Genomic DNA, 27,073 nt, shown 5'->3' with positions numbered 1-27,073 from the left:
CAATCCATATAATTAATGCATAACATATAGATTAGGCTACAAGGTGTCTCTTTCTCTCCTGTTGAAGCTGTTCTACTTCATATAATTAAATAGTCATTAGGTGTGAGAGAGAGAGAGAGACTGGCTCTGTAGCCTAGTGGGAAGGGCACTGTCCTGGGATATAGGAAATTCAGGTTCCAATCCCTGCTTCAGTGAAGAGAAGGTTACTCACCCTGTGCGCTAACTGAGGTTCTTGAAGATGGTTGTCCCTGTGGGTGCTCCACTTTAGGTGACTGCACACCCCTGCACTTGTAATATTGGAGATTTGTAGTAGCAGTGCCACCTCAGGTGGTTACATAGCGCCGCACGATCAACCCCCCTCAGTTCCCTCTCTACCACAGAGTCTCTGGTGTGAAAAAACTCCGAAGTAGGGGGAGGAGGGAGCGTAGTGGAGCACCCACAGGGACATCCATCTTGAAGAACCTCAGTTATTGAAAAGAGAGAGTAACCTTCTCTTCTTCAAAGCGTCTAATGATGAATGCTGTTCTATGGCATAATGAGTGTCCGCATGGGTACTCCACTTTAGGCACTGTAGAGCAGTGCCCCTCAGTGGAAGAGAGGGCCTTCGGAGTTGTAGTCGTGGCAGATGATAAAATTAAGTCCGAATAAAGTTCTAATGATGAATGCTGTTCTATGGCATAATATTGTGTGAATATATGGGCAGGTGCCCATATTGCTGCTTTGCAGATGTCCATAATGGGAACATTGTTAAAGAAGGCTATCAAGGCAGAAAGTGCTCTAGTCAAATGTGTATGGGTCCCCTATGGGGGTTGCAGCTGTTGATGACAAACGTCAATGCAGCTGGAGATCTACGTAGATAGTCTCTGTTTAGATATGGCGTCTCCCTTGTATTGTTCTGTGATAGAAAGAAATAATTTTGGTGATTTTCTGAAAGACTTTGTTCTTTCAATATCAAAAGCTAGTACGCTTCGGACATTCAGAGTGGGGAGCGCTGCTTCTCATTTATTCTCCTGGGGTTTTGGAAAGAACGATGGGAGATGAATGGGCTGATTCAGTTGAATGAGGATGCAACTTTTGGTAAGAACTTGGGATGTGGTCTTAAAGTAAATTTGTTTTTGAAAAATGTTGCGTGGGGTGGGGTGTGCCATGAGAGCCCCCTGCTCCCCCACTTGTCTGGCAGATGTGATAGCGATGAGAAAGGCCACCTTCATCAAGAAGCAGAGAAGTGAACATGTCGCTAGTGGTTCAAAGGGGGTCCCAGTAAGGCTTCATAATATCAGACTATGGTCCTATGATGGGAGCAGAGGCTCATATTTCAGGGTAAAGTTTACAGAGGCCCTTGCGAAAATGCATGGTGGTCAGGTGAGCGAAGATCGAGAACTCATCCACCTTGTGGTGAAATGTTGTGATTGCTGTGAGGTGTACTCTGACTGAGCTCATGGAAAGACCCGATTTCTTAAGTTCCAATACACAGTCCAGTACCAGTGGTAGACGAGAGGAAACTGACATGATTTGTCTATTTTGGCCCCATGTATTGAATCACCTCCATTTGTGCAGATATATATGTCGTGTAGTTGGTCTAACTGTTTAACTTACTTCATCTGAACAGGTTTCAGAGTAGCAGCCATGTTAGTCTGTATCCGCAAAAAGAAAAGGAGGACTTGTGGCACCTTAGAGACTAACAAATTTGAGCATAAGCTTTCGTGAGCTACAGCTCACTTCATTGGATGCATTCAGTGGAAAAAAGTTTAGAAAGGCCTTTGAGAAAAATGCATGGTGGTCAGGTGAGTGAAGATCGAGAACTCATCCACCTTGTGGTGAAATGCTGTGATTGCACTGAATGCATCTGATGAAGTGAGCTGTAGCTCACAAAAGCTTATGCTCAAATAAATTTGTTAGTCTCTAAGGTGCCACAAGTCCTCCTTTTCTTTCATCTAAACAGGTCATTTCAGTTTCTCAGAGCCATGGAGTAGCCACGCCTTGAGGTGAAGTCTTGCCAGGTTTGGGCAGTAGACCTGAACCGCATCCTGAGAAAGGAGATGAGGCAGAAAAGGAAGAGTGCATGGTGGGCACACAGTCATCTTTAGAAGGTAAGGAAACCACGTTTGTCTGGGCCACATAGAGGCTACGAAGACAACTCTGGAGTTGTCTGTCCTGATCTCGTGTACAACCCAGGATAGAAGAAGGGTCGGAGGAAAGATGTACAATAGAGGTGCATCCCATTTGAGGAGAAAAGCATCACCCAGAGAAGAGGGTCCCAGTCTCGCTCTGGAGTAGTAGTGTGGGCACTTGGCATTTTCAATTGTCGCAAAAAGGTCTATAGTGAGGAACCCCCATTGTTTGGGCATGCTCTGTAGTACTCCGGCGTTCATTTCTTACTCGTGGTTCTGAGAAAATTTTCTGCTTAGTGCATCTACAATGGCATTTTGGCATCCTGGTAGGTAGGAGGCAGAGATAATGATGTTGTGGCTAATGCACCAATTCCATACTTCTATGGCTTCTGTGCACAGGGAGTATGACCATGCCCCCTCTTGTTAGTTTATATAAAATATGCAAGCAATATTTCTGAGAAAATCTTTATGGCTCTGTCCTTGATCATGGGTAGGAAGTGAGAGCATGCACTGTGAACTGCCCGTAGTTCCAGTAGGTTTATGTGTAGAGTGGATTCCAATGGGGACCTGCAGCCTTGGACCCTGTGATTGCGCAGGTGTGCCCCCTAACTAGCAGGGAAGCATCCGTTGTGATTATCATTGCTGGAAGGTTCTGTGCAAAGGGGACTCCTGCACAAACATTGTTTGGTTGTGTCCACAAATGTAGAGTTTTTTTGTGTTTTTTTTTGTTTGTTTGTTTTTTTTTTAACTTTGGTTGGCATCATGAGACACGTGTTTATACTGTGTTTGTGTGGCACATCCATGGTTTGGCGTCAGCCTTGCAGGCATTGCATGTGCAGTCTGGTATATTTGATGATAAACACTGTTGCAAACATGTGGCCTAACAGTTGGAGACAAGTCCTGGCCAGTGTCGTGGAGATTAGAATTAATAAAAAGTTGTAAATAAGTGTCAGGGTAGCAAGGCTGTTCGAAATCACCTTGACGAATTTGTCCTTCAGCCCTCATATAGATTGCACTGATCACGACATGTCTTCCATTCTTCTTTTATCCTGGTCTTTCTTCTCTATGTGCAGCTATGCCTTTTCACAGTAAAATCTTCCCACCTCTTTGGAGGCCGGCCGAGTGGTAGTTTCAGTTCCCATGGGTACCACTTGGCGACTGCTACAGTCCACCGATTGTCAGTGAACTTAGATATTTGCCCGGCCCATTTCATTTTACCGTACTTGCTTTCAACAGTAACGTCTTGCACCCCACTCTGCTGTCTGATCACTTCATTGGGGACTCTGTCATGGATTGAAATCCCCAGAATTCTTCTTTCCATCGCCCTCTCTGTGACAGCCAGTTGTTGCTCCTCTATCTTTGTCAGCAGTATTGTTGAGTTGAAGAGGTTGGCGTGTGTTGCCTTATTGATATTTCCTTGGAGGACATCCTTGATAGAACTGAATGAACACCAACCAGCTTGCTTTCTTTGTGAGAGTTTGGCTTCCTGATCATGGCGCATGTTAATTTCTTGACCCCAAACAGATGTATTACTCAATTTTTCCTATTTGTTCTCCCTTGACTATTATTTGGGCTTTTGGCAAGGCATCAGACTGCATAAATTTCATTTTAGAGCGGTTCATTTTCAGTTCGACATAGCTGCTTTTTGTGTTGACTTTTCATAGCATTTTCTGTAGTTTGATAGTGTTTTTGGCAATCAATACAATATCATCCACAAATCTGAGGTGGTTTAACTGCTCTCTGTTGACACGGATTTCACCCTTCCAGTTCATCCATCATCTTACCATTTCGAGGCAGGCTGTGAAGAGTTTTGGTGAAACTGTGTGTGACATTACACCCCATATTACATTACACCCCATGGGGGGAGGGATAGCTCAGTGGTTTGAGCATTGGCCTGCTAAACCCAGGGTTGTAAGTTTAATCCTTGAGGGGGCCATTTAGGGATCTGGGGCAAAATTGGGGATTGGTCCTGCTTTGAGCAGGGAGTTGGACTAGATGACCTCCTGAGGTCCCTTCCAATCCTAACCTTCATATGCTATTCTTTATAGAAATATTGTTGTGATATGAATATGGCATAACTAAGATATGTTTTATGCAAGATGGCTTATGTAAGGTATCATTGGAAAGATTATGATTTGCTGAATGTGATTATCCAATTTGTACATATGTATCATTTCTGTATCTGAAGTTAGGAATATTGACTATGTAACAAATTACAAGTGTGTGTCTATTTGGGGGAATGTCCACCAGACAGTAGGCAAACATTAGGAAGAACAGTAAGACTTGGAAGATACTAATCTCCTGCCTTCCTGAGAAGCTCTCAGGGTTGCTGCTTTGACACTACAGGATCAGGTGATCGTATCACTTGCTACTAGACTCCCCCCCCACCCTCGCATCTTGGGCTTTCAGTGTTTTACCATTAAGAGGGAGCCGGGGGGGGGTGTCAGATTGGGAGGAAGGAAGATTGCTAAAAAGACCTGAAGGGAAAGGCAAGGGCTGAGTCCAGACTGAGACAGGGGTCCAGTCTGTAAAGATAAATAACTGGAACTCTAAGATACAGAAACTCGGCAACCTGCCTAAAACAACATTTAGGGTGAGAAATTACATTTTGTAACCTGTTTGAGTGTATTAAGTTTAGTTTGCGTGTTTTGTTTTATTTGCTCAGTAATCTGAGCTGTAGCTCACGAAAGCTTATGCTCAAATAAATTTGTTAGTCTCTAAGGTGCCACAAGTACTCCTTTTCTTTTTGTAAATACAGACCAATACAGCTACTACTCTGAAACCTGCTTTGTTCCGTTTACTATCCCTTTAATTACTTAAAATTTACCTTTTGTAGTTAATAAATTTAATTTTTTGTTTATTACAAATCCCAGGTTGTACAATTCATACCCGGGAGAGCGAGGCAAAAAGCTGTGCATCTCTCTCTCCACATTGAGAGAGAGGATGAATTTTTATGAGTTTGCTCTGTGCAGATCTCTCTATACAGCCAAGACAATATTAATTTGGGTTTACACTCCAAAGGAGATGTGCACGTGACTGCTGAGTAAATCTCCGAGCTGAATCTTCCCATACAGAGCTGATTTCAGTCTGTGTCTGCAGCTGAGTGTGGCCTTAGCTCTGAGTGTGCTAGAGAAGGCTTGAGGGCTTGGCACAGCTAGGACCGGGTGAGGAAACCCTGGCTGGTGGAACAGGCGGAACCAGTGAGACCCCAGCACATTAGGTGGCACCATGAAAGGGGTGTCCAACCCATCACCCAATCTTTTTTGACTGGGATGCAAAGGGCAGTGTCGAACAGTTATATCTTCAGTGCAGTCAGAGTTTGCTTCCTTTAGTAGTTTGATGTAGTTTGTGTTGATGCCCTGCTCTGCAAGAGCTTTCATCACTGCACTGATCTCTATGCTGTCGAATGCTTTTTTATAGTCGACGAAATATTCCCGTGAGTGCTCCAATAGCTGTTTTATAGTGAAGATGGGTCCATTGTGCTGAAATTCCTTCAAAAATCTCCCTGATCTCTCGGCTGCTGCACATCCAGACTCAGAGTAGGTTTGTTATTATCTTGGTGACTGGCTTGTAGACATGTGAGAGCAGTCATATTTCACGATAGTTCTTTAAATCTTCACAATCACCCTTCTTGTACAGAAAAATGGTGTTGGATTCCTTCCAGCTAGGGGGTATCTTCTGCATTTCCAAATAATGACTAAACTTCTGAGCAAGGGTTTCCCAGAGACCTTGGTCTTCAGCTCTTATTTCAGTTATCAATCTGACTTTTCCTGGAGCTTTTCCGTCCTTCATTTGGTAAGCTGCATGTTGAACTTCGTACCCTCGGTCCTCATCAGCATACTCGTTGGTCTGTTGAACTACTGGCAGTGGGACATTTGAGACGTGAACAGTTTGGTGTAGAAATTTTTGCAGACCATTTCCATCCCTATTCTGTCAATTACTGCTTTTCAGTCCTTGTTCTTCAGCATTATTGTCGTCGACCTGTACAGCCAGCATCAGTTCCCATTTGCATTTTTTTAGGCTTCTGCAATCTTCAGCCATATTTAAGAGCCTTTCATTTTGGTACATAAAGTCCTCCTTTAGTCTTATCAGCTTGCAGAGGAGGGAATACTCGAGTTTGTCATCGTCATTTCGCTTCATATTCTTCCACTTCTCTAGCACGTTCCCCATTTCCTCCAAGACTCTTCCCTTTGCTCTTTTCTGTCTTTCTTGCCTAATTTCACACATTGCTTCAGCTTATCAGCAAAGTTTTTATTGTTCTAGTCGCAGTTGTCTATGAGACTTCAGTCTTCCTTGGAAATGTTCGCTTTCAGGATTACCTTGTCAAAAATTTTCAGCTGCTGTTTCTGATTTGCCATTTGTAACATTTTCTTCTCCACCTTTTCATTGAAGTTTACCTCCCACTTGCTCAGAGTGAGGCTCGTGATCATCGCTTGCTCAGAAAATAAACAAACTTGAATAATTTTGAACAGTTTGTATAATTATATTTGGTCATTAGCGCCTCGTAGTTGGCAATCCTAAATTGTAGGGTGACCAACGAGTAGGCCTTACTGCCAAAAAGTTCTAGTTTCTTCCAGTCTCTATTCTATGGGGTAGTACTGGAATGATGCTGTCTGCCCCTTTCATTCATGGACTCCACCACAAGGGAGTGAGGTGTGGAATGCAAAAAGAAAACTTGCATTCAGAAGAACCATATTTTTATCCGCCCTTTTGCAGGTGGGTGGGACTGTTGCTGGCGTCTGCCAGATGATTTTGGCCTGGTCCATGACAGCATCATTAATTGGTAGGGCAATTTTGTAAGAATAAGTCAAAGTCTGCAGGATGTCCAGAAACATATGCTGGGATTTAGCCACTACTTCTACTGGTATGTCCAGGGAATCTGCCATCCTCTTAGAGAGTTCCCGGTGTTTGAAATCATCCCTCGTGGTGGGGGATGGGGATATGGCGGCTTCATCCAGATGAGATGTTGACTGTTGGTGCAGCTTCCTGGTCTGAAGTATCCTCTAGTTCCTCAACTGCCTCTCTTGGGGTTTCAGAGGGTCCCGGTACAAAGAATGAAGGAGAATGCCTTGACCTCACTCTGGGTGAATTGGGAGGCTTGTAGTATAGTGGGCGGTACACTGCACCTGGGTCCCAGTTAGGCCACTGTGGTGGAAATGGCATGGGTGGTATCTGTACCAACGCTGACTTTCAGGTCCTGGGCGATAATCCCACTGTTGCAGGGGACCTGGTCTAGTAGATACATGAACAGGGAAGGAGTGATGGGAGGAGAAGATTTCCCCTTCATCCTCATCGCTCAACAGGGGAGGATCTGAGCTGGGCGGTGTGGTGAGTTGGCTCGGTACTAGGTGTGCTGGACTGAGGTCGGTACCAAGAAGATTCTGCGCCTGAGGAGACCAGAAGATCCTCGTAGTGGAGGAACTGTTGCAGTACCAAGAGAATCAGGAACGAAGAAGGTGTTATCGACAGTACCGATGTATGTGCTGTGATTGTCGGTGCAGAGTATTGTGCACTGTGTGTTGTAAAGGCAGAAGGTAGTGCCATAGTCTGTAGTGGTGCCAAGCTACTCAGCACCATATGCCTTATGAGCTCCGATGGTATCAAGGCAGGGGTTATGGTTTCTCTTTGCTGCCTTGTCCGAGCTAGCCGGCTTGGTACCCATGGTACCAGATGGTCCTGCTACCTTGCGGGATAGGATCTGGTCCAAGAGGTGAATATAGCTGGATCACGTGGTAACAGTGACCATAATATAATTAAATTTAACATCTCTGTGGCAGGGAAAACACACAGCAGTCCAACACTGTAGCACTTAAATTTCAGAAAAGAAAACTACACAAAAATGAGGAGGTTAGTTAAACAGAAATTAAAGGGTACAGTACCAAAAGTGAAATACCTGCAAGATGCATGGAAACTTTTTAAAGACACCATAATAGAGGCTCAACTTAAACGTATACCCCAAATTAAACAACATAGTAAGAGAACCCAAAAAGTGCCACTGTGACTAAACAAAAATAAAAAAAGCAGTGAGACAAAAAGGATCCTTTAAAAAGTGGAAGTTAAATCCTAGTGAGGAAAATAGAAAAGAGCATAAATCCTGGCAAATGAAGTGTAAAAATATAATTAGGAAGGCCAAAAAAGAATTTGAAGAACAGTTAGCCAAAGACTCAAAGTAATAGCAAACTTTTTTTTAAGTACATCAGAAGCAGGAAGCTAAACAACCAGTGGCGCCATTGGACAACTGAGATGCTATAGCACACAAGGACGATAAGGCCATTGCAGAGAAACTAAATGAATTCTTTGCATCAGTCTTAACAGCTAAGGATGTGAGGGAGATTCCCAAAACTGAGCCATTCTTTTTAGGTGACAAATCTGAGGAACTGTCCCAGATTGAGGTGTCATTAGAGGAGGTTTTGGAAGAAATTGATAAAACAAACAGTAATAAGTCACCAGGACCAGATGGTATTCACCCAAGAGTTCTGAAGGAACTCAAATGTGAAACTGCAGAACTACTAACTGTAGTTTGCAAAAAGAAAAGGAGTACTTGTGGCACCTTAGAGACTAACAAATTTATTTGAGCATAAGCTTTCATGAGCTACTGCTCACTTCATCGGATGCATGCAGTGGAAAATACAGTGGGGAGATTTTATATACACAGAGAACATGAAACAATGGGTGTTACCCGATAACTCTCGTTACAGTGTATATGGTAAGGTGAGCTATTACCAGCAGGAGAGAGAGAGAGGAAAAAAACAAAAAAAAACAAAAAAACCTTTTGTAGTGATAATCAAGGTGGGCCATTTCCAGCAGTTTACAAGAACATGTGAGAAACAGTGGGGGGAGGGCAGGAAAATAAACATGGGGAAATAGTTTTACTTTGTGTAATGACACATCCACTCCCAGTCTTTATTCAAGCCTAATGTAATCGTGTCCAGTTTGCAAATCAATTCCAATTCAGCAGTCTCTCATTGGAGTCTGTTTTTGAAGTTTTTTTGTTGTTTGTAACCTATCATTTAAATCAGCTTCTGTACCAAATGACTGGAGGGTAGCTAATATGACGCCAATTTTTAAAAAGGGCTCCAGAGATGATCCTGGCAATTACAGGCCTGACTTTAATATCAGGCAAACTGGTTGAAATTACAGTAAAGAACAAAACTGTCAGACACATAGATGAACATAATTTTGGGGGGAAGGGTCAACAAGGTTTTTGAAAAGTGAAATCATGCCTCACCAATCTACTAGAATTCTTTGAGAGGGTCAACAAGCATGTAGACAAGGGGGATCCAGTGGATATAGTGTACTTAGATTTTCAGAAAGCCTTTGACAGGGTCCCTCACCAAAGGCTCTTAAGCAAAGTAAACTGTCATGGGATAAGAGGGAAGGTCCTCTCATGGATTGGGAATTGGTTAAAAGATAGGAAACAAAGGGGAGGAATAAATGGTCAGTTTTCAGAATGGAGAGAGGTAAATAGTAGTGTCCCCCTGGGGTCTGTACTGGGACCAGTCCTATTCAACCTATTCATAAATTATCTGGTAAACAGGTGGGAAAATTTGCAGATGATACAAAACTACTCAAGATAGTTAAGGCCCAAGCAGATTGTGAAGAGCTACAAAAGGATCTCACAAAACTGGGTGACTGGGCAACAGAATGGCAGATGAAACTCAATGCTGATAAATGCAAAGTAATGCACATTGGAAAACATAATCCCAACTATACATATAAAATGATGGAGTCTAAATTAGCTGTGTCCACTCAAGAAAGATCTTTGAGTCATTGTAGATAGTTCTCTGAAAACATCCAATCAATGTGCTATGGCAGTAAAAAAAGTGAACAGAATGTTGGAAATCATTAAAAAAAAAGAGATAAATAATAAGACAGAAAATATCATATTGCCTCTATATAAATCTATGATACGCCCACACCTTGAATACTGTGTGCAGATGTGGTCGCCCCATCTCAAAAAAGATACACTGGAATTGGAAAAGGTTCAGAAAAAGGGTAACAAAAATGATTAGGGATATAGAACGGCTTTTATATGAGGAGCAATTAATAAGACTGGGATTTTTCAGCTTGGAAAAGAGATGACTAAAGGGGCATATGACAGAGGTCTATAAAATCATTACTGTGGAGAAAGTAAATAAGGAAATGTTATTTACTCCTTCACTGGCCACTGTCAGAAGACAGGATACTGGGGGGGCTAGATGGACCTTTGGTCTGACCCAGTGTGGCTATTCTTATGTACCTTGGAGGTGGAAGGTCCTGGTGCAGTTGGTACTGATGGAGTCTGCTGAGTCGGAGAATGACACTTCTTGGCTGAGGAGGAGAGCTCAGAGCCCACTTTTTAGTCACCTTCTTGGCGGAGTACTTTTTTGCCTGAGTGGGTGATGGGGAACCTCTGTCAGAAGACCAGTGTCCCAAGAGTGGGGGGAGGGGAGGAATGGGAGATGATCCTTGATCTGGGCTCAGAAGCCGGGTGCAGAGAATTCTCCATCAGGAGGAGCTTCAAATGCAGGTTTCTCACCTTCCTAGCCTGAACTTTCAAGTTGTGGCAATGTGAGCACTTCTGCAAGATGTGTGTATCGCCAAGGCAGCAAACACACTGTGAATGGCCGTCAGGGACCAGTACAGAGAGTCTGCATGTAAGGAAGTGTTTAAAACCTGGGGAGCTGGGCATGCCCCTCAGAGAAGGGTTTTCTCCCATGAGGGAGGGGAACAATGCTATTCTAAGGGGTATCTAACAACTGAAATTTAATTTCCTAATAGAAGAGAAGAAAGTTCATTTTTTATAGAAAGAAAAAATAAACTGTGAAAGGGAAGTATTAAAGGAGCTAATAACTAACTATTAACTAAACAACTAGAAATCTAAGTTACACTAAAGAAGCTAAAGTACAGAGGCCTTGTCTGAAACTGAGGGTGGTAGAGAAGAGACTGAGAGGGTGTTGGTCGTACGGCACTATGTTACTACCGAAGATGGCGCAAGACAGGGACAATGCATGTGTGACCCAACCAGGCACTGCTTCTACAAATCTCCCATTACATGCGCAGGGACACTCCTCGAAAAACATTTAATTATTTTATAAAAAGTGGAACAGCTTCAACAGGAAAGACTGGGCTGAGCCCACCACAGAATCCTCCGAAGCCCAATGGTTAGGGTACTCCCCTGGGATATGGGAGACCTGGGTTCAAATCCATATTCCAAATCAGGCAGAGTGTGGGTTTGAACCCAGGTCTCTCACATCCTAGGTGAGTGCTCTAATCAGTACATTATAGGGCCTAAAGAGGGCACCTTACCACTTCTTTTTTTGCAAGAAAAATCAGCTCTAACTCCAGGAGAGGGTACATGTCTGTGAATTCCAAGTGGAGAAAGAGGCCCAAGTCTCTCTGGATTGGGGCTTAGGCTACTGCTCTGTTCTTGACTAGCTGCGGTGGCTCCTTGATAAGAATCCTGGCTTTTGGGAACTCCATCCTTAGGTAACATTCTCCCCGTGCATTGTATAGGGAGCCTAGGTACCTAACTTTAGGTACCCTGCCACTTAGGGGAACCAACAGCCTCAAGTCAGGCATTCCAAAGCTGAGCCTAAGTCCCCTTTATGAATCTAGATCTGTATTTATACAGGCTTAAGCAGTTTGTGGTAAAATATTTTTGAAAGGAACTGATTTGAACTAAAGTATTTACATTTTCCTACCAGCTGCTGCCTACTGAGAGCTTGCTGTAAAGTAATAATAATACCTAGCTTTTATACAGCACTTTTCATCAGGAGATCTAACACAACTAACAGAAGATCAGTAAGTAAACTAAAAAAACTGCCCCACCTCTAGAGCAGTAAAAATATACATCTTGTGAGAGTTTCTTTTGGGGGTGCTGTGGTGATTCATGTTTCCTGTGTTAAGTATCAGCATAAACTCTGCTAAAATAGTATTGTCATAACCGTAAGGGTAGCCTAAAATTCCTCCTTACCTGTAAGAGGTTAAGAAGCTCAAATAACCTGGTTAGCACCTGACCAAAGAACCAATGGGGACAAAAAGATACTTTCAAATTTTGTGGGGGTGGGGAAGGCTTTGTTGGTGTGTTCTCTGGGAAAGCAGACACACATCAGGTCAAAAAACTCCTTCTCCTATAAACCATCCTGTACAAGTCTCTGATATTACAAAAAGAGTAAGTAAATAAGGCAAGGCGCATTAGATTACCTTTTGTTTTCAACTTGTGAATTTTCCCTTTGCTAGAGGGAGGTTTATTCCAGTTTTTTGTAACTAAGGTTTTGCCCAGAGGGGAATTCTCTGTGTTTTGAATCTGATTACCCTGTAAAGTATTTACCATCCTGATTTTACAGATGTGATTCTTTTACCTTTTCTTTAAATAAAATTATTCTTTTAAGAACCTAATTGATTTTTCATTGTTCTTAAGATCCAAGGGTTTGTGTTTGTGTTCACCTGTACCAACTGGTGAGAATATTATTCTCAAGCCTTCCCCAGGAAAGGGGATGTAGGGCTTGGGGGGAATATTTTGGCGGAATAGGACTCCAAGTGGTCCCTTCCCTGGCTCTTTGTCTAAATCACTTGGTGGCGGCAGCATACTATTCAAGGACAAGGCAGAATTTGTGCCTTGGGAAAGTTTTTAATCTAAACTGGTAAAAATAAGCCTAGGAGGTCTTTCATGCAGGTCCCCACATCTGTACCCCAAAGTTCAGAGTGGGGAAGGAATCCTGACAAGTATCAACACAAATTACCACAAATTGTTTCAAGGCTCAACTTTTGCCTTTACTAATGCATCCCCTCCCAAATTAGAACAGAATTCATGTCACCAATTTAGCTGATGTTACACTCAGGTTGTGTGTCATGTTCTAACATATTACACATACACATCTATTTATGAATTTTGAAATTTAATTGGATGTCTGGTAATGACTCCAAATTGGTAATGATTCCAAATACTGCTGATTATCTCATGTTCAGATCAATTTCTGAAAACCTGAATCATCCAATTCTTACTAGCACTGTCATTTTGTGCTGTAACTTAGTCTACTTTTACAAAGGCCAGGAACTTATTCTACTTTTATAAACAAACAAGAGAAGCAATTCAAGGATGATGCTGGATAAGAAAATGCAAATAGAACTAGCATGCTTAGTCTTTAGTTATTGCAGCAATATACACCATAAAAACATCTAAAATAGATAGATTACGATGTCTTGAAAATATATGGTAGGTTTTCTTTTGGTGAGTAGCGGGCGATGAAGAAAATTATACTCCACCGCATCAGAGGGTAGCCTCCTCCTAAGTCAGAGATAGCAGCAACTAAACAGTACAGGGAAGTCTCTCACTCATCTATTAGTTTTGTTCAGAACATGAACAACCGATTTCATCTCTTAGTGCTCTCTTCTTCAGTATCTGTCAGTTAAAAGGAAAGTCAAACATGGCGACAGCCTCCCCTGCTTGCTCAAGCCAATATAGTAATAATTCCCTTTTTCTTTCCATCTCGTGTGCTTGGACCATATCACACAACTTGTGTCATATCACACATTTGATGGGCAAGGAAAATATATGTGAAATTACTCTAACAGGAAGGCGGCACCCAACTTCTTGAAAGTACTGCCATAGTTTTGGAATGCCTTATTACACTCACAAGACAAAAACCCAACATCTGGTCAGTGGCAGCTGTACTAATACAAGAAAAGTTTCTTAAGCTTTTATTTTCCTGTATCAGACTGACTACACCATATGCCTTCTCCTAAGGAACAAAACCTACAAAGGATAGGGTCTTCTTCTATTTGCACGCTTGGATGTTAAGGGGATTATAATGTGCTGCTAGATCAAATGAATGCAAAAAGTCATGTAAGTCAATAGGTGTTAAAAAAATTAAATTTGAGTAAGTCTAAGTGCAGATACAGAATGTGAAAGAAACTAATTTAAATCTACAGATATCACAATTTCAAAATGTAAATATAAAAACCAATTCTATTATGAAAATTGCACATATATCTCCATATAGATAGGGACAATTAATATATATTATAAACTAGGAAAGAGTTCAGAATTAAAACAAGACTGCATACCATTTCTTACTCAGATGTCTGCTACATAAAAAACTCACTGTGAAAACCTTTTAAAGTAACACTGACAAATGACATCAATTCCTATATCAACAAGAGAACTATCTAAATTATCTGTATTTCAAAATAAGTTTAAGATGGAATAAAACAGTTAAAATAATATGAAGCACATCAGTGAAGGCCGAAGATTGTACAAGTATATTTATATCATTAAAATAGGGACAAAGAGGAAGAGTAGTAGTAAGATGTCTAATTCAGCATATAAACATTACGATGGTTTGGTTGTTGCACAGCAAATGAGAAAGGTCAATTATACAAACCACCTTGACAGATTCACACACTGATGGAGGTTAGAAAACAGTTTAAGGCTTAAAAAAAAAAAAAAAAAAAAAAAAAATAGAAGTCTAGTGCTAGAAGCCCGCCTTCTTGCTCTCTGTCAGATAGATACACTAAGAAGTAGGTTCTGGAAGAGGATGGCAGCTGGTCAGTTAAAGATAGCTTGACAGCAAGTAACAGAGCTGGGCTATACTTTTTGATTTTTCTGGGGTTACTGAAACTATTTATGAATTCAGATTGAATTTTGGTCCACAGAATGGAAAAATGTCAAAAACAGTTTGTTTTGCCTATTTTGAAATTAAACATTTTGACTTTTCATTTCAAAATAGCATTTCATTTGGAAATTTTATATTTAAAAAAAAAAGAACAAAAATATGGGTGAAAAACACCTGAAATAAAATACCAGGTGAAAAGTGTTTTGGATTGAACAAATAATTTTGTTTGAATTAATATTTGAAAATCAAAATATATTTTCTTTTTGTTTCAGCAAAGAAAAAAAAATTAGTTTTGCTTCAAATCAAACTGAATTTTTTTCCCCTGAATATTTTGATTAATCCTCTTAAAAAAAAAAAAAATTATTCACTCACCTCTAGTCAGCAATACTCATGGGTTCTGAAGGTAAGTTACTGACATGTGAGAGGGTTGGCGAAAGAGGCAGACTGGTAAAGTAGACCAAATCAGATAATTTTCCATCTGATTAGGCAGACAACTAAAAGAAGCCAATGTCAGAAGTTCTGAGAAAAGTATCCCAAGTATTTTATGAAAAACAAAGGAAGAATAAGTGTGGGGGAAGGGGAGGAACATTTTCTGAAACATGAAGGAAACAAAGAGGGGTGAGGCTAAGTTGCCAGAAGACCCAGAACCTAAAGATCACCCAGAGCTAAGAACAGAGAAGATATTTTAGATCAAAACGTATACTAGATCAGGAAACATCAATGAAGCCTAAAGATCCAGTGAAAGAAGACTGACATGACTGTTCCTGTTAATTTTTAAAAAACAGGTGGATATCAGAGGCACTGATCACTCAACGAGTACTTCTGAAGTAGGACAAATCTGAGATTTCCAGAGACGCACCAAAGGATGCAAAGAGAGAATATATATTGAACTAACTTAACAGGTTTCCTCACTGGGACTCGGCTGTATTTGACTGTACAAAGATTCTTTAATTATATAGTGACAAGCAAACCGGAAGTTAATTCCACCTGTGCTGTGTAATTTATACAGAATTACTGCAGTAATTTAAGTGCTTGTTTTGGAAGTTTATATAATCCTGTGCCATTAGCACTTTTTATTTTGGAAATGACTAGTGGCACTCTAAGTAGGGGTGAAGGGTTTAACCACCTTTAAACAGTTTTACAAAACTAATCAGAATCTTCTTATAGTCTCACACACACAATCTTCTTGCCCTGGTGACTGATATAACTTTATTTGGCGTTGGCTTTCAGTATGCGTGGAAGTCGCTGCTATGGCCCACATTCTTCACTAAAGTGATAGTTGTACAATCTACCATAATTGCAGAGTATGAGAATCTGTCCTTCAGTGCAGGTTACAAGAACTAAGAAAGATATACCTTTTTGCAAAATAGCTGTTAAGTGTTCTCCTAGTAGTTGCTTCTCCACACAAGCAATTAGTAGTTTCCTGTGTAAGGCAAGAAAGAGCACATAAGAAATACTGGACAGTTTAAGGCAATTACTCTCTTATCAGGATGCTTTGTGAATAACTCCCATTATTACATGACAAAACATTGAAAATTTTCAGTTTATTCTAATTTTACAGTCTGTATTTTACATATACAAAAAAATTCTAACAGGGATAAACAAGATAAAATACTGCAAAAATATATGCAATTAAGAAATGGAGATTCTAATTAAAATATTTTAAAAAACACGCTCTTTCTATAATTCGTAACACCTTAAAATTAGATATTAAAATTAGAACAGTTTTAAAGATTCTTATTTACTTCTTTTTATAGAAAAAGAGATGGTTCTAAACTGGAACCTCAAAACTGAACAACCCAGATTAGTGTGGTTCAAAATTCAAACCCAAATTCTGAACTAAGGTTTCATGGTTAAAGAAGCACACTTATGAACTGAATTAGAACCCCATATCAAACCACCAAACTCTGGGAGAAGATATTAAACTTAGTTCTGAATTTTGCAATGTAGGCTCATCTCTAATTTCCACCTATAATGCAGATTACTTACTCACTGCATTTGACTAAGACTGGGTCAGTTTCCTTTTCTGTCTTTTATGTACTAGTAAAGTGGTGCAATGCTTAGGTTGAAAATATTGCAGAGCAATATTCAGCAGTTTTTCAACAAAAAAAAACTACCCAAAGCAAAACAAAATACCCAGATCCTGGCTTTACACTAATATACTGTAAGCCAACAAATCACAGAACAACTGTATTGGTCTTAAATTTTAAAAAATATGTTTTTTACAAAACCTAATTTAAGTGTTTAAATTAACCTGACATTATTCTTGATATGCAGCATTGTTGTAGTCATGCTGGTCCCAGGATATTAAGAGAGTACTCTATCAGCACTTTACCTATCTTGTCCTCCATTATTTCTGATGTTATTTTTGTCCCTGAAGGATCATATCTATTCCAAGTACAAATCTAATACATTAATTTTTTTATTTTTTTAAAAATGTTCTTGCTGCCCCCTTCACACATCTAGAAGGGTGGTAAACTGAGGTCTGAGGATCACTAAAGGTATGAGGTTCACTACAGATCCTGTAAATGCTGCTTCTTAAAAGGATCAAAGGAAATCGGTGATGATTTATGCAAGGCTCTCTCATTTTGCCTTCACAGAGCTCTCTGACCCCCAGTGCGCCCCAGACTTTCATCCTGAGCCGAGACCCACAATAAGTCTCTGCACAGATTGGCCTTGTTAGAATTCCAGGCTACTCTTTATTTGAACTGCACTTTAAAGCCATGATTCTGCAAATACTTATGCATGTTCTTAAATTCATACATGTGAGTAGTTCCATTGACTTTGATAAGACTAACTGTGGAGTAAAAATCAATCAACCAGCAAGTAAGTATTTGCAGGTTCAGGGCCCCCCGTTAGAATTTTATAATATATAGCAGCTGTCTAAAAAATATTTTAGTTTGCATTATACATACACTAGAGCATAGATTGCAGTAGATAATTTCAAGTAATGAGAAATAACAGATATACTTTAAGTCAGCATTGTAACACAATCAAATGCCAAATATAGCCTAGAACACTGTTAATAAAAGTGAACTGCCATTTTAAATAGAGCTCATGAGTGACGATACCCAACAGTTTCATTAGGCAAAAAGCACATTCCCTTCCCTCAAGCAGTTTGAGCTAAATGTCATGATGAGAGCATGAATGGTTAACCTGAACTACTATTTTGAAAGTCCAAATGATACATTATATAATAACTCAAAGATTTCAAAAACCTGAAACTCATATTGCTAAATCTTTCCAGATGAGTGTCTCTCTCCCCCTTTTTTTCTTTTTATTGTGTATTTTAATTTTAATCAAGATACACAGTCTCCATAAAACAAAGTTTGTTATAGGTAAGCTCAATATTATTACCCTTTTAGATACTATTGAAATAATCCTGCCTTCTTTTGAACCAAGGATAATCACATTACTTTATGAATGGATAGCAAGCAGGTTTGGCCTATACTGAAAATGGAAGAAAAATTGTACTCACTGCGTGCTATGGTCTAAATATGTTATTACTCGGTCTCCTTCTTCTTCTAAACGTTTGTTAACATGGTGAAGATATTCTGGGACCTAGCAAAAGAAAAGAATGCAATGATTTAATTATTGAACATAAAGGAGTATGACATATGCATAACCTTTTTATCATGACAATTATCTTAACTATACATTAGCAGAGTACTGACAAGATAGGATTATTCCATCCTTAATTTATTCTCTAATGCTAAGTGACACAGGTATGACATGGCAATTTACATCAGTGTCATGTAGACATTTGCTTTCAGAATATTTGTGGTGAGTCAGTTAACTTTCACAACCCTTGTCTGGGAAAGCCAATACATTTATATTAACTAGGGGACACTTATTTGTTTTACATTTTGGGAAGTGTCTAAATTTGCGGCCTGTCAACAGGACAGTATCGCTTTAACCCGAAAGGGCAGAAAACAAAACTGTCGTAATCTATTAAGTAAATAAGCCTTTTTTTAAAACTCAACTGCTTAATTAGGTATTAATCAAAGAAAGATTGGAATGACAGTAGAAGCACGTTACAATTTCTTGGGTGAAGTAATGTTGACAATACCCTCCATAGCTCTTACTATTGTGCTCTCCATCATCATGATTTAGGTAGATCAAATTTCACTGGGTTATCTCACTTCTAGTCATGCACTTAAAGCAGTGGTTTTCAACCTTTTTTCCATTTGCAGACCCCTAAAAAATTTCAAATAGAGGTGTGGACCCTTTTGGAAATCTTAGACATCCATGGACCACTGACTTAAACCACTGACAAAGATACTTCAACACACTAGATCCAATTCTCTCTCTCTCTCACACATACACTCTCCCACACCAATGCAATTCACACTGAAGTACATGGAGGCGTACATGTGTAACCTCAGTGCAGAATTGGGCCCCACTGTCTTTTAATTAATTCCTAGTGCTCATTAACACTGTAGTTACCTCTCTTTCTTGCATTAACCTTTGGCCCTCTGCTGCATATAAACAATTTGTCTCCTCCAAAAACTTTTGTTCAAATGATTCTTTGTAAACCTAGGTAAAAATGAAATTATTAATTTAGTTACTTATTAACCTCATGCTTAAGACTGGCTTTTTCATTTTTAATTGTCAAGATGAAAGACAAACAAAATATCCCACGACACAAAATTGTCTGTCCTCAAGAAAAGTGCCAGTGACACTACTGGATAATGAAGTTCTTGGTTTATTTGTATAATAGGTACAGAATGACCAACTGCAATGGGAGCTTTCCCACACCATATACATCATAAATGTGCTTAAATCAGGGATTCAGTGTCTTATTTGTCTAAATCAATGGGCTTCTATTTAAAATCACACGAACAGACACCAGTAACCAACACAACACAATTATGGGACCCTAGTCCAGTTGAGTTTGATCCTCCTGCCAGCATTCCTGCACTAAATGCAATAGCTCCAAATTAGTGAAATCACAGCACAGAACCGGTAACTCCTTTTCAGTGAAATGCCTGGACTAATCAGGAACACCATCTCCAAAATAATCTTCATCCAAGAAATCTGGGGTCTGTCATCTTGCTCTAGCTCACTGAGTTAAGTGAGGTGCAGACGAACTGGACTATCCTTTCCCTCTTCAATGTCTACTGCTGAACTAGAGGGGATTCAAAGAACAACAGGAATGATCAAGGGCAATGAAACACTATCATATTAAAAACAATGGAAAAGACTGGGATTGTTTACTTTAGAAAAGAGAGACTAGTAGAGAGAACAGGATAAAAGTATACACAATTATTCATGAGGTCTGGACAAGGTAGATCAGAAGCTTCTGTTCTCCTTGTCTCATAACAAGACCAGGGGGCATTCACTGGAATTAAAAAAGGTGAGAAATTCAAAACCAATGGAAGGAAATATTTTTTTCATATAATGTGCAATTAAACCATGGAATTGCCAGAGGAAGCTTAATAAGATTTGTATGGATATCAAAAATATCTAGTTATGATAATTAATGATATATTTTGTTGAAGTGAAATTAAATGTCATGCTTCAGAGTTTAGTAATCGTAATGCCTGGGAGATATCAGCACCTGGATGAAGAGCCACTGGCTGAAACTAGGCCCAGGCAAGACAAGGCAATGTCAGTTGGGAGAGAAAAGCATTTTGAAAACTTGCTGCTACTGTAACATCAACCCACCATGGAGGGCATCTGACCTTGGACTGTCAGACTCCTCTATTATGTATGCTGAAGTAGCCACAGCTGTGAAAAACACTCTTTATATCTACAGATAACCAGACAAATTGAAGCCCACTCTGATCAAATTCAGACTTGGTCACAGGAATCCATTCTTTTGTAAGCTTTAAGTTTGACTACTGCAAAATGACTACTTACAAACATTTGAGAAAAAAGAAAAGGAGTACTTGTGGCACCTTAGAGACTAACAAATTTATTAGAGCATAAGCTTTCGTGAGCTACAGCTCACTGTGCATCATCCCAGCCCTGGTTCTTTACACTGGCTCTGTGTTGAAGAGCGACTCACATTCTAGGTTTCATTCCTTATGTTCAAGACCCTCCAGGGGAAGTGGCCCAAAATATATGAAGGGACACCAACACTTTCTGGGATTATGACCTCATGTAGTCACACTGCCTTGGAACAGTCAGCCAAAAGAATGAGAGCCATGTGAGCAGAAGACAGAACCTTCTCAGCAGTTGGCCTTCAATTACAGAGCTGATATCCAAGGAAATCAGGATGAATAGCAGCCTCACAGCTTTCAAACAAAACTGTAAAACTCATTTCATTAACTTGGCCTTCGCTTAATAACCAACCTCTTTCTGTGGGGATGTGGAGGGAGAAACAGCAATCCATGTTTATTGACTGGAGAATCTATAAGGATTTCACCTACTATAGCAGCAGCCATGGTAAAAATACCTAGATTAGAGGCTATCTAGATTAGAACTAAAAGTATCAGTCTGAAATAATTCAAAAGAGAAAATCATATCTGAACGCACACATGATCAGAAGGAACCAAGAAAGGGGTATATTTACTTTTAGCAGAGATAAAAAAAAACCCTACTATTAAACCCTAGCCTCTTAAAAATCTGACAGACATGAAAAAGGTGATGCAGCTATGAATACCTGGACTAATAAAGGGGAAAGTTCTGGCAAAAAAGAATACACAAACCAGCTCCACATCTTCCAGCATGGACATTCATGGAGCATTACATGGTCTAAAGACAATGACTGACAGAAGCTTATCTTCACCCACTGTAACTAACTCAAAGAAGGAGTATTACACATTTATTTTCCAGATATACCAGAGCCCGTTATGGATGACAGTTAGGAGGCTTAGCACGAAAGGCAGAAACTGAGCCAGATTGGCTTTGCAGTGCCTTATCAGAAAATGGAATAGTTATTGGTTTTTCTCTTCCCCTTCTCCTAATATCTCAGACATATTTAAACACCCTGTGAACAGGGAATACCTAACTAAACTAAGGAGATCCAAGCTAAAGAATTTCCTGGAAGGATGAAAGGCGGCTCATGATCTTTGTTCTACGAAAGACAGAATGGACAGCATGACTGGAATGCTGACAGGAGGCTCTAGTTTACCTGAATAAAAGATGCAAAAATGATTAGTCCACTTGATCACTCATGCCTGTTCAAGCATAATCTAAATGAAAATCCATGAAATTACATCTTGACTGCGTCCACATATAGAATGCTTGGACTTCATGCCCAGTCTTTTTTGGTTATCTCTTAGAGAGGCCAGAATGCGGTGATGGGTCTACATCACAAAACCTTTTTCCATTGGGATCTGGACTAAGCCCAAATTATTTTACATATGCCAATGGTATATATTTTTGTTATTACATTTAATCTGTGTCAAGATTAAATGGAAAAAAAGACTTTTGAATCAATTAAAGGACACATTTTAAAACAGAATTACGCTGTTTAAAAATACAACTCTGAAGTCAATCCAGTAGCTGGAGAACATTGCAATGTTGTCTCATGCTAGAAACTCAGGTCTGGAAGCAAAGTCAATTTTCTCACTACCAGGACTGAGACTTGCCTTTGGGTACATGCTCCATGAGAAGGATTTGGTCTCATTTATAGCAATTTACAGTGGACATATATTGTTTGGAAGCTGCATATCCATGATTTAAGAATTATGATATCAAACCTCTGCTGACCTATGTTAGTCATTGCCTATAGCTGGGAAAAAAGGGAAAGCAAAATGGCCTCATTTAGAGGACAAAAGGAGAAGAGAATGACGGGATAAGCAGGACACAGTCACGTGTCTCAAGGAGATAACTTTTTGTCTATCATAATAATGAGTTCTCAAATACTTTCAACTGATAAGTTTAGATTTGCTGTTGACACACTGAAAAACAAAAAGGAGCATTTCAATACAGTGCAACTCTTCTTTGAAAGGAAATCAGTACTAGCCCTCTATTCTTTAATCATTTTAATATGGATTAAAATGAGGTTTCCCAGATTTTTTGGTTGGAGAGGAGCGACAGGCATAGGTGTTGCAGCTAATACGGCCACTTACTTGTACCACCCAAAGGAGCATCCCTATTTAAGCTTCTTTTATAAATGTGTGTCAAGCCATCCAAATTAGTTCATACCTAAATAAACACAGTATTGCTAAAAGTGTACATGATGAATACGAGGAGCCAGCAAAGATACAGACACATTAAGGCAGATACAGTATTTTTAAGTGTATTATTAGAGAGACTTACTACAGGATAGAACTAACTTTCTTTGGAAAAAAATCTCACTAAACTAAAACTTCAATCTAGCCACTGGTATTAAAGAATAAACGACATGCTCAGTTTTATTTTACTGAATAATTTACCTACAATTAATTTTTAGTGGAAAATTAATTAAGCTATAGACAGACACTGAACAGCTATATGTATAGCTACTAAACTTAATCATGATCCTAAAAATATGGTAAATATGGTTTTAATTCGAAAGCATGTTTATTAGAAAAAAGGACCAGAAGAATTAGAAAGGTCCACAGTTTGTGTCTGCCTTTAAGTGTGGCAGCTATTAGTAAGGTTTGCTATATACTTACCTGTAGATCAGACAGCATGCTTAACAGACTTCGTAACAGGCTTCTGTCCACAGTTTCACCATTCCGTTCCCGTTCAATCAGTAGGAGGATTCCATCAATGGTCTTGTTTTGAACTAGTTTATCACTAATAATGTGCTTTCTAAAAAGCTCTAGCCCCATATCCCTGTATAAATATTGAAAATTAATAAAAAATCAGAAATATAAATTTATATAATATTCCCAGACAAAAACTGATCTCACACATTATTTAACTTCATACATTTACAGGGAATTTTATAGAAATGAAAGATGTTACACGTGTTACATACACCAAACAAAATAATCGTGGGGGGAAAAGTAAAGTTTAATCTTTACAAAAACAATAAGTTCACGTTCAATTATGTTAGCAGTTTACTTACACAGATACCTACCATATAGAAGGAAGCAATGAATTCTGAAGCACGTATGTACGATCCAAAAATAAGAAAATGCTTCTAATCATGATCTGCAAATGTAAAACACTGATTGAATCAATTTGCCTGTTTACAAGCACACAGGATTGTATTTTATATTAGAATCAGAGTTAATTGACTTGTAAGACATCCTAATTACACACTGTAATTTTTGCATGTATTAAATCAGATTTGTAAATGGTAAAAGTTTTTTAAAATTGTAGACTGATACCACTACCACCTAAGCACAAACTGTATTATAAGATGTATCACAAATAATTCCAAACCCTGTAGTCAATTTTAAGAGCTATTAAGATGGCATAATGTTTTGTATTATTTCTACTCTTCAAACCACCCAAGAAGTGCACCAATATGCTTCCAATGCCAACAATGCAGTGGTGCACTGCTATTAATTGGACATTAAAAATGTATTTTTAAAAAGCAGTTTTATGATGGAAAGAAAGTGGGTTATGCAACATATCCTTTGCCTATGAAAATCAGTTCCCAGTAAAGTGATGAGAAGATAGGGGAAGGTTATAAATACTTCTCATTATCAATATGAATATATCTGTTGTCTTAAAATTTTTCCATACCTCTCTTCTCTTTTTAAGCAAGAGATTCTCTAGGTTATTTAAGACCTCTTCCACCTCTCCCCTCACCGCCCCCCCCCCATTAGCTGAGCTACAGTTTCACATCCAGCAACCAATTTTAACTTTTATAAAAAAATTAAATATGGAAAACTGACCTCTTCTCAGCTTAGATTTCATGCTATAACCTACGTTAGAAGTGGCTAAAGAAGCCACAAACTGAAACTTGGCACTCTTGGGGGGAGGGGAAGAGAATTTAATACTGCCACCTTCTCTTCTCTTCACTTTCTGATATGTGTAGTGAATATGTTTTGACTGAAAAATCTTCCCACTGAAAAAATGTGGTTTAGTCTAAATATCTTTTCACAGGAAAGCTCTTTTCTTCACAAGAAAGAAAATTTTTCATTTTTTTGTTTTGAATTCTGTTGAATAGAAACATTTTCTTAATGTTTTCTCAGAGGAAAGCAGTAAATAAGCTGGGGGTCTTCCCCTCCTGCCTTTTCTTTTTCTAAACCAATGGAAAACAGGGAAAAAGTAAAAGAGAAAGGAGAATAAAACCCCCAAACGAAAAAAAAAAAATTAAAATCCAAACATTTTTAGTTTTCATAAACCAAAGCAAAATTACATTAAGAGGAAATAATTTTCATTTCAGAATACTATGTGAAAACTAAATTAAATACTTTTGTTTTGTTTAGAAAATTCCCATGAAAACCTCTGAACGGTAATTTTTCCTGCAGCATTTTCAATTTGGGGTGGCAGGAGTGCAGAGATTGGCGTTTCCAACCAATTTGTTCCTTAATCTTCATAACTGCCCGTCTGCCATCCCTGCAAGGTGCCATTATCTTATCTTTTAAACATTACAAGTGATATGGAGAATTAAGAATGTTTTATTAGTGATTCATGTCCCAATGTCCTATATCACATTTTTGCCTGTTAAGATATCAAAACCAATTTGAGGGAAATTATCCATGTGTTTGTGAGTTTAATGTTTTCTCTGTTCTTTCAATGTTAACTCTGAACCCTTCTGATTTTATAGGCTGGGGAGCTGTTGAATGCTGCTTATAAGCAACCAGGAAGTACCCAGAAAAAACCTGCAAGTGGAGGATAAGTGCAGACCCCTTACTGTTTGGAGTGAAATGATATGTTATATATGAATGAATGAATGAATGAATGAATGAAAAATTGGGGGGGAGGGGGTAGATTTTTTAAGAAAATTCCCTTTCAGTCAAGGCTGAAGAACTGTTTGAACTCCCTCTCCACTTCTGTTTTTTTACAATGTCCCCAGAATTTACCAGATTTCTTTGATGTCTTAGGGACTTGCATTTTGAACAGTCAACTTACCATTTGTCTGCAGTGATCTTGCCAGCATTTATTTACCTTCTTTAAAAATAAAAGACTGTCCAGAGAATCTGTGCAGCACCTGCTAAGGAAAACTAGTTCATCAACACCTTTTTGAAACCAGATACTAGTGATTATCTTTATTCAGTACATTTTTGTTTAGCAAGTTATTCAGTAAAGATGCTCTCTGAACACAAATGAAATTATGCAGCAAGTTAGAGATCAGAGTTCAGTTGCTAAAAAGTGCTGGACCACCAGAGGGCTGGGAACTCTTCCAAAGGCATGACTCAGTTTTTGAGTGAATACCTCACGTTGCTCTCCTGCGCTTCCATCTGCACTATATAACTTTGACAGGTTAAAGAAGGAGTCCCTCTTACATCAAACACAACTCTCCTTCCCATTGAGGAGAGCTGAGGGGAAGTGTCTAAAAATCAATTTTGTCCATTAAACTGGTTTACATCAGACATAGTTCAAACAGCTGTATTCTTTTAAAAAAAAGAATCTTACAAGGGCTTAAATAATCCTCACTAAACCCACACACGGTTCACCTAAAATCCCAGATCTTCATGAATTTACTGTGGAGGCTACTTCACACAACAGCAGACTCTAGTTGTGATTCAAGCTTTCTGGAGTTCCATTAAACCATTTATGAAGAAATCCAAATGTGGCTACTCTTCCCTTCAAATACAATAGCAACTCAAGTCTCCCTAAGACATCAGTGTTGGCTGGTCAGGGAAGGTGCATGGATCACAGGCTGTTCAGAAAGCTATAAGCAGGGACTATCTTTCCCAACCAGCAGATTACCATGGGCGATGTTGAAATACCATAGTGATTCTGGGGGACACAGTCTAATCCTTGCTCATGAAACTGTACACTGGCCACCTTGACAGCACCAAGGTAAGATTCAACTACCGGCTCAGCAGGTGCTGAGTGACAGTTGAATGTGCTTTTAGCAGACTGAAGGGACACCAGCATCCCCTTCACTCACCAGACTGGATCTCAGTGAAAAAAATATCCCAATAGTTATAGCTGCCTGCTCTGTCCTATGTAATATCTGTGAAGCAAATGGGAGAAAAGATGCTGCCAGGGTGGAAGGCAGAGGTGGAGTGTCTGTCTGCCGAGTTTGAACAGCCAGACACAAGTGCTACGAGAAAAGCTCAACATGGAGCTATATGGCTCAGGGAGGCTTTGAAAGAATATTTTAACGGTGAGCCAAATTAGTGCTTTGGGGTGTACTTGCTCTACCTGGCCTTGTTCTTTTTGGGACCTGTTAGGAATTGTGTGGTGCTTGGTGTAATTTTGTGGCGTTTGCTGTACATTTATGATTATTATACTGTGTAACTGATCCTATGAGTTGTGTCACACTGTGCAATAACGAGTAGGTGCTTTTAGTACTGCTAGGCACTCTGCAGCATATGATGTGAACTAATAAAGATGAAATATTTGCCAAAAAGATTAGAA

The 27,073-nt window shown here is 39.3% G+C and overlaps 1 protein-coding gene and 1 long non-coding RNA gene across 4 annotated transcripts in view; one reads left to right on the top strand and one right to left on the bottom strand.

The window, feature by feature from the left end:
* Positions 1-27,073, bottom strand: part of CUL4A (cullin 4A) — a 93,359-nt gene that overhangs the window by 41,918 nt on the left and 24,368 nt on the right. For all 3 annotated transcript variants that reach the window (XR_006278243.1, XM_038401887.2, XM_038401903.2), the window contains exons 4-9: positions 25,616-25,685; positions 23,667-23,740; positions 23,257-23,419; positions 19,154-19,243; positions 18,186-18,268; positions 16,063-16,130 (exon numbers count right to left, since the gene is read on the bottom strand). Coding sequence is in view for 2 of the 3 variants with exons in the window: in XM_038401887.2 (XP_038257815.1) it covers positions 16,063-16,130; positions 18,186-18,268; positions 19,154-19,243; positions 23,257-23,419; positions 23,667-23,740; positions 25,616-25,685 (548 nt within the window). In the remaining variant the exon portion in view is untranslated. The remainder of the gene's footprint in view (positions 1-16,062; positions 16,131-18,185; positions 18,269-19,153; positions 19,244-23,256; positions 23,420-23,666; positions 23,741-25,615; positions 25,686-27,073) is intronic.
* On the top strand, positions 1,996-26,609 carry LOC122458332. The gene is made up of 2 exons (XR_006278331.1): positions 1,996-2,090; positions 25,311-26,609. It is a non-coding gene; the product is annotated as an uncharacterized LOC122458332 (long non-coding RNA).

Source organism: Dermochelys coriacea, chromosome 1 (genome assembly GCF_009764565.3).
Source record: "Dermochelys coriacea isolate rDerCor1 chromosome 1, rDerCor1.pri.v4, whole genome shotgun sequence".
Lineage (NCBI taxonomy): Eukaryota > Metazoa > Chordata > Testudines > Dermochelyidae > Dermochelys > Dermochelys coriacea.
Note: the sequence above shows the minus strand (reverse complement) of the source record. Positions and strands in the feature narration are given on the sequence as shown.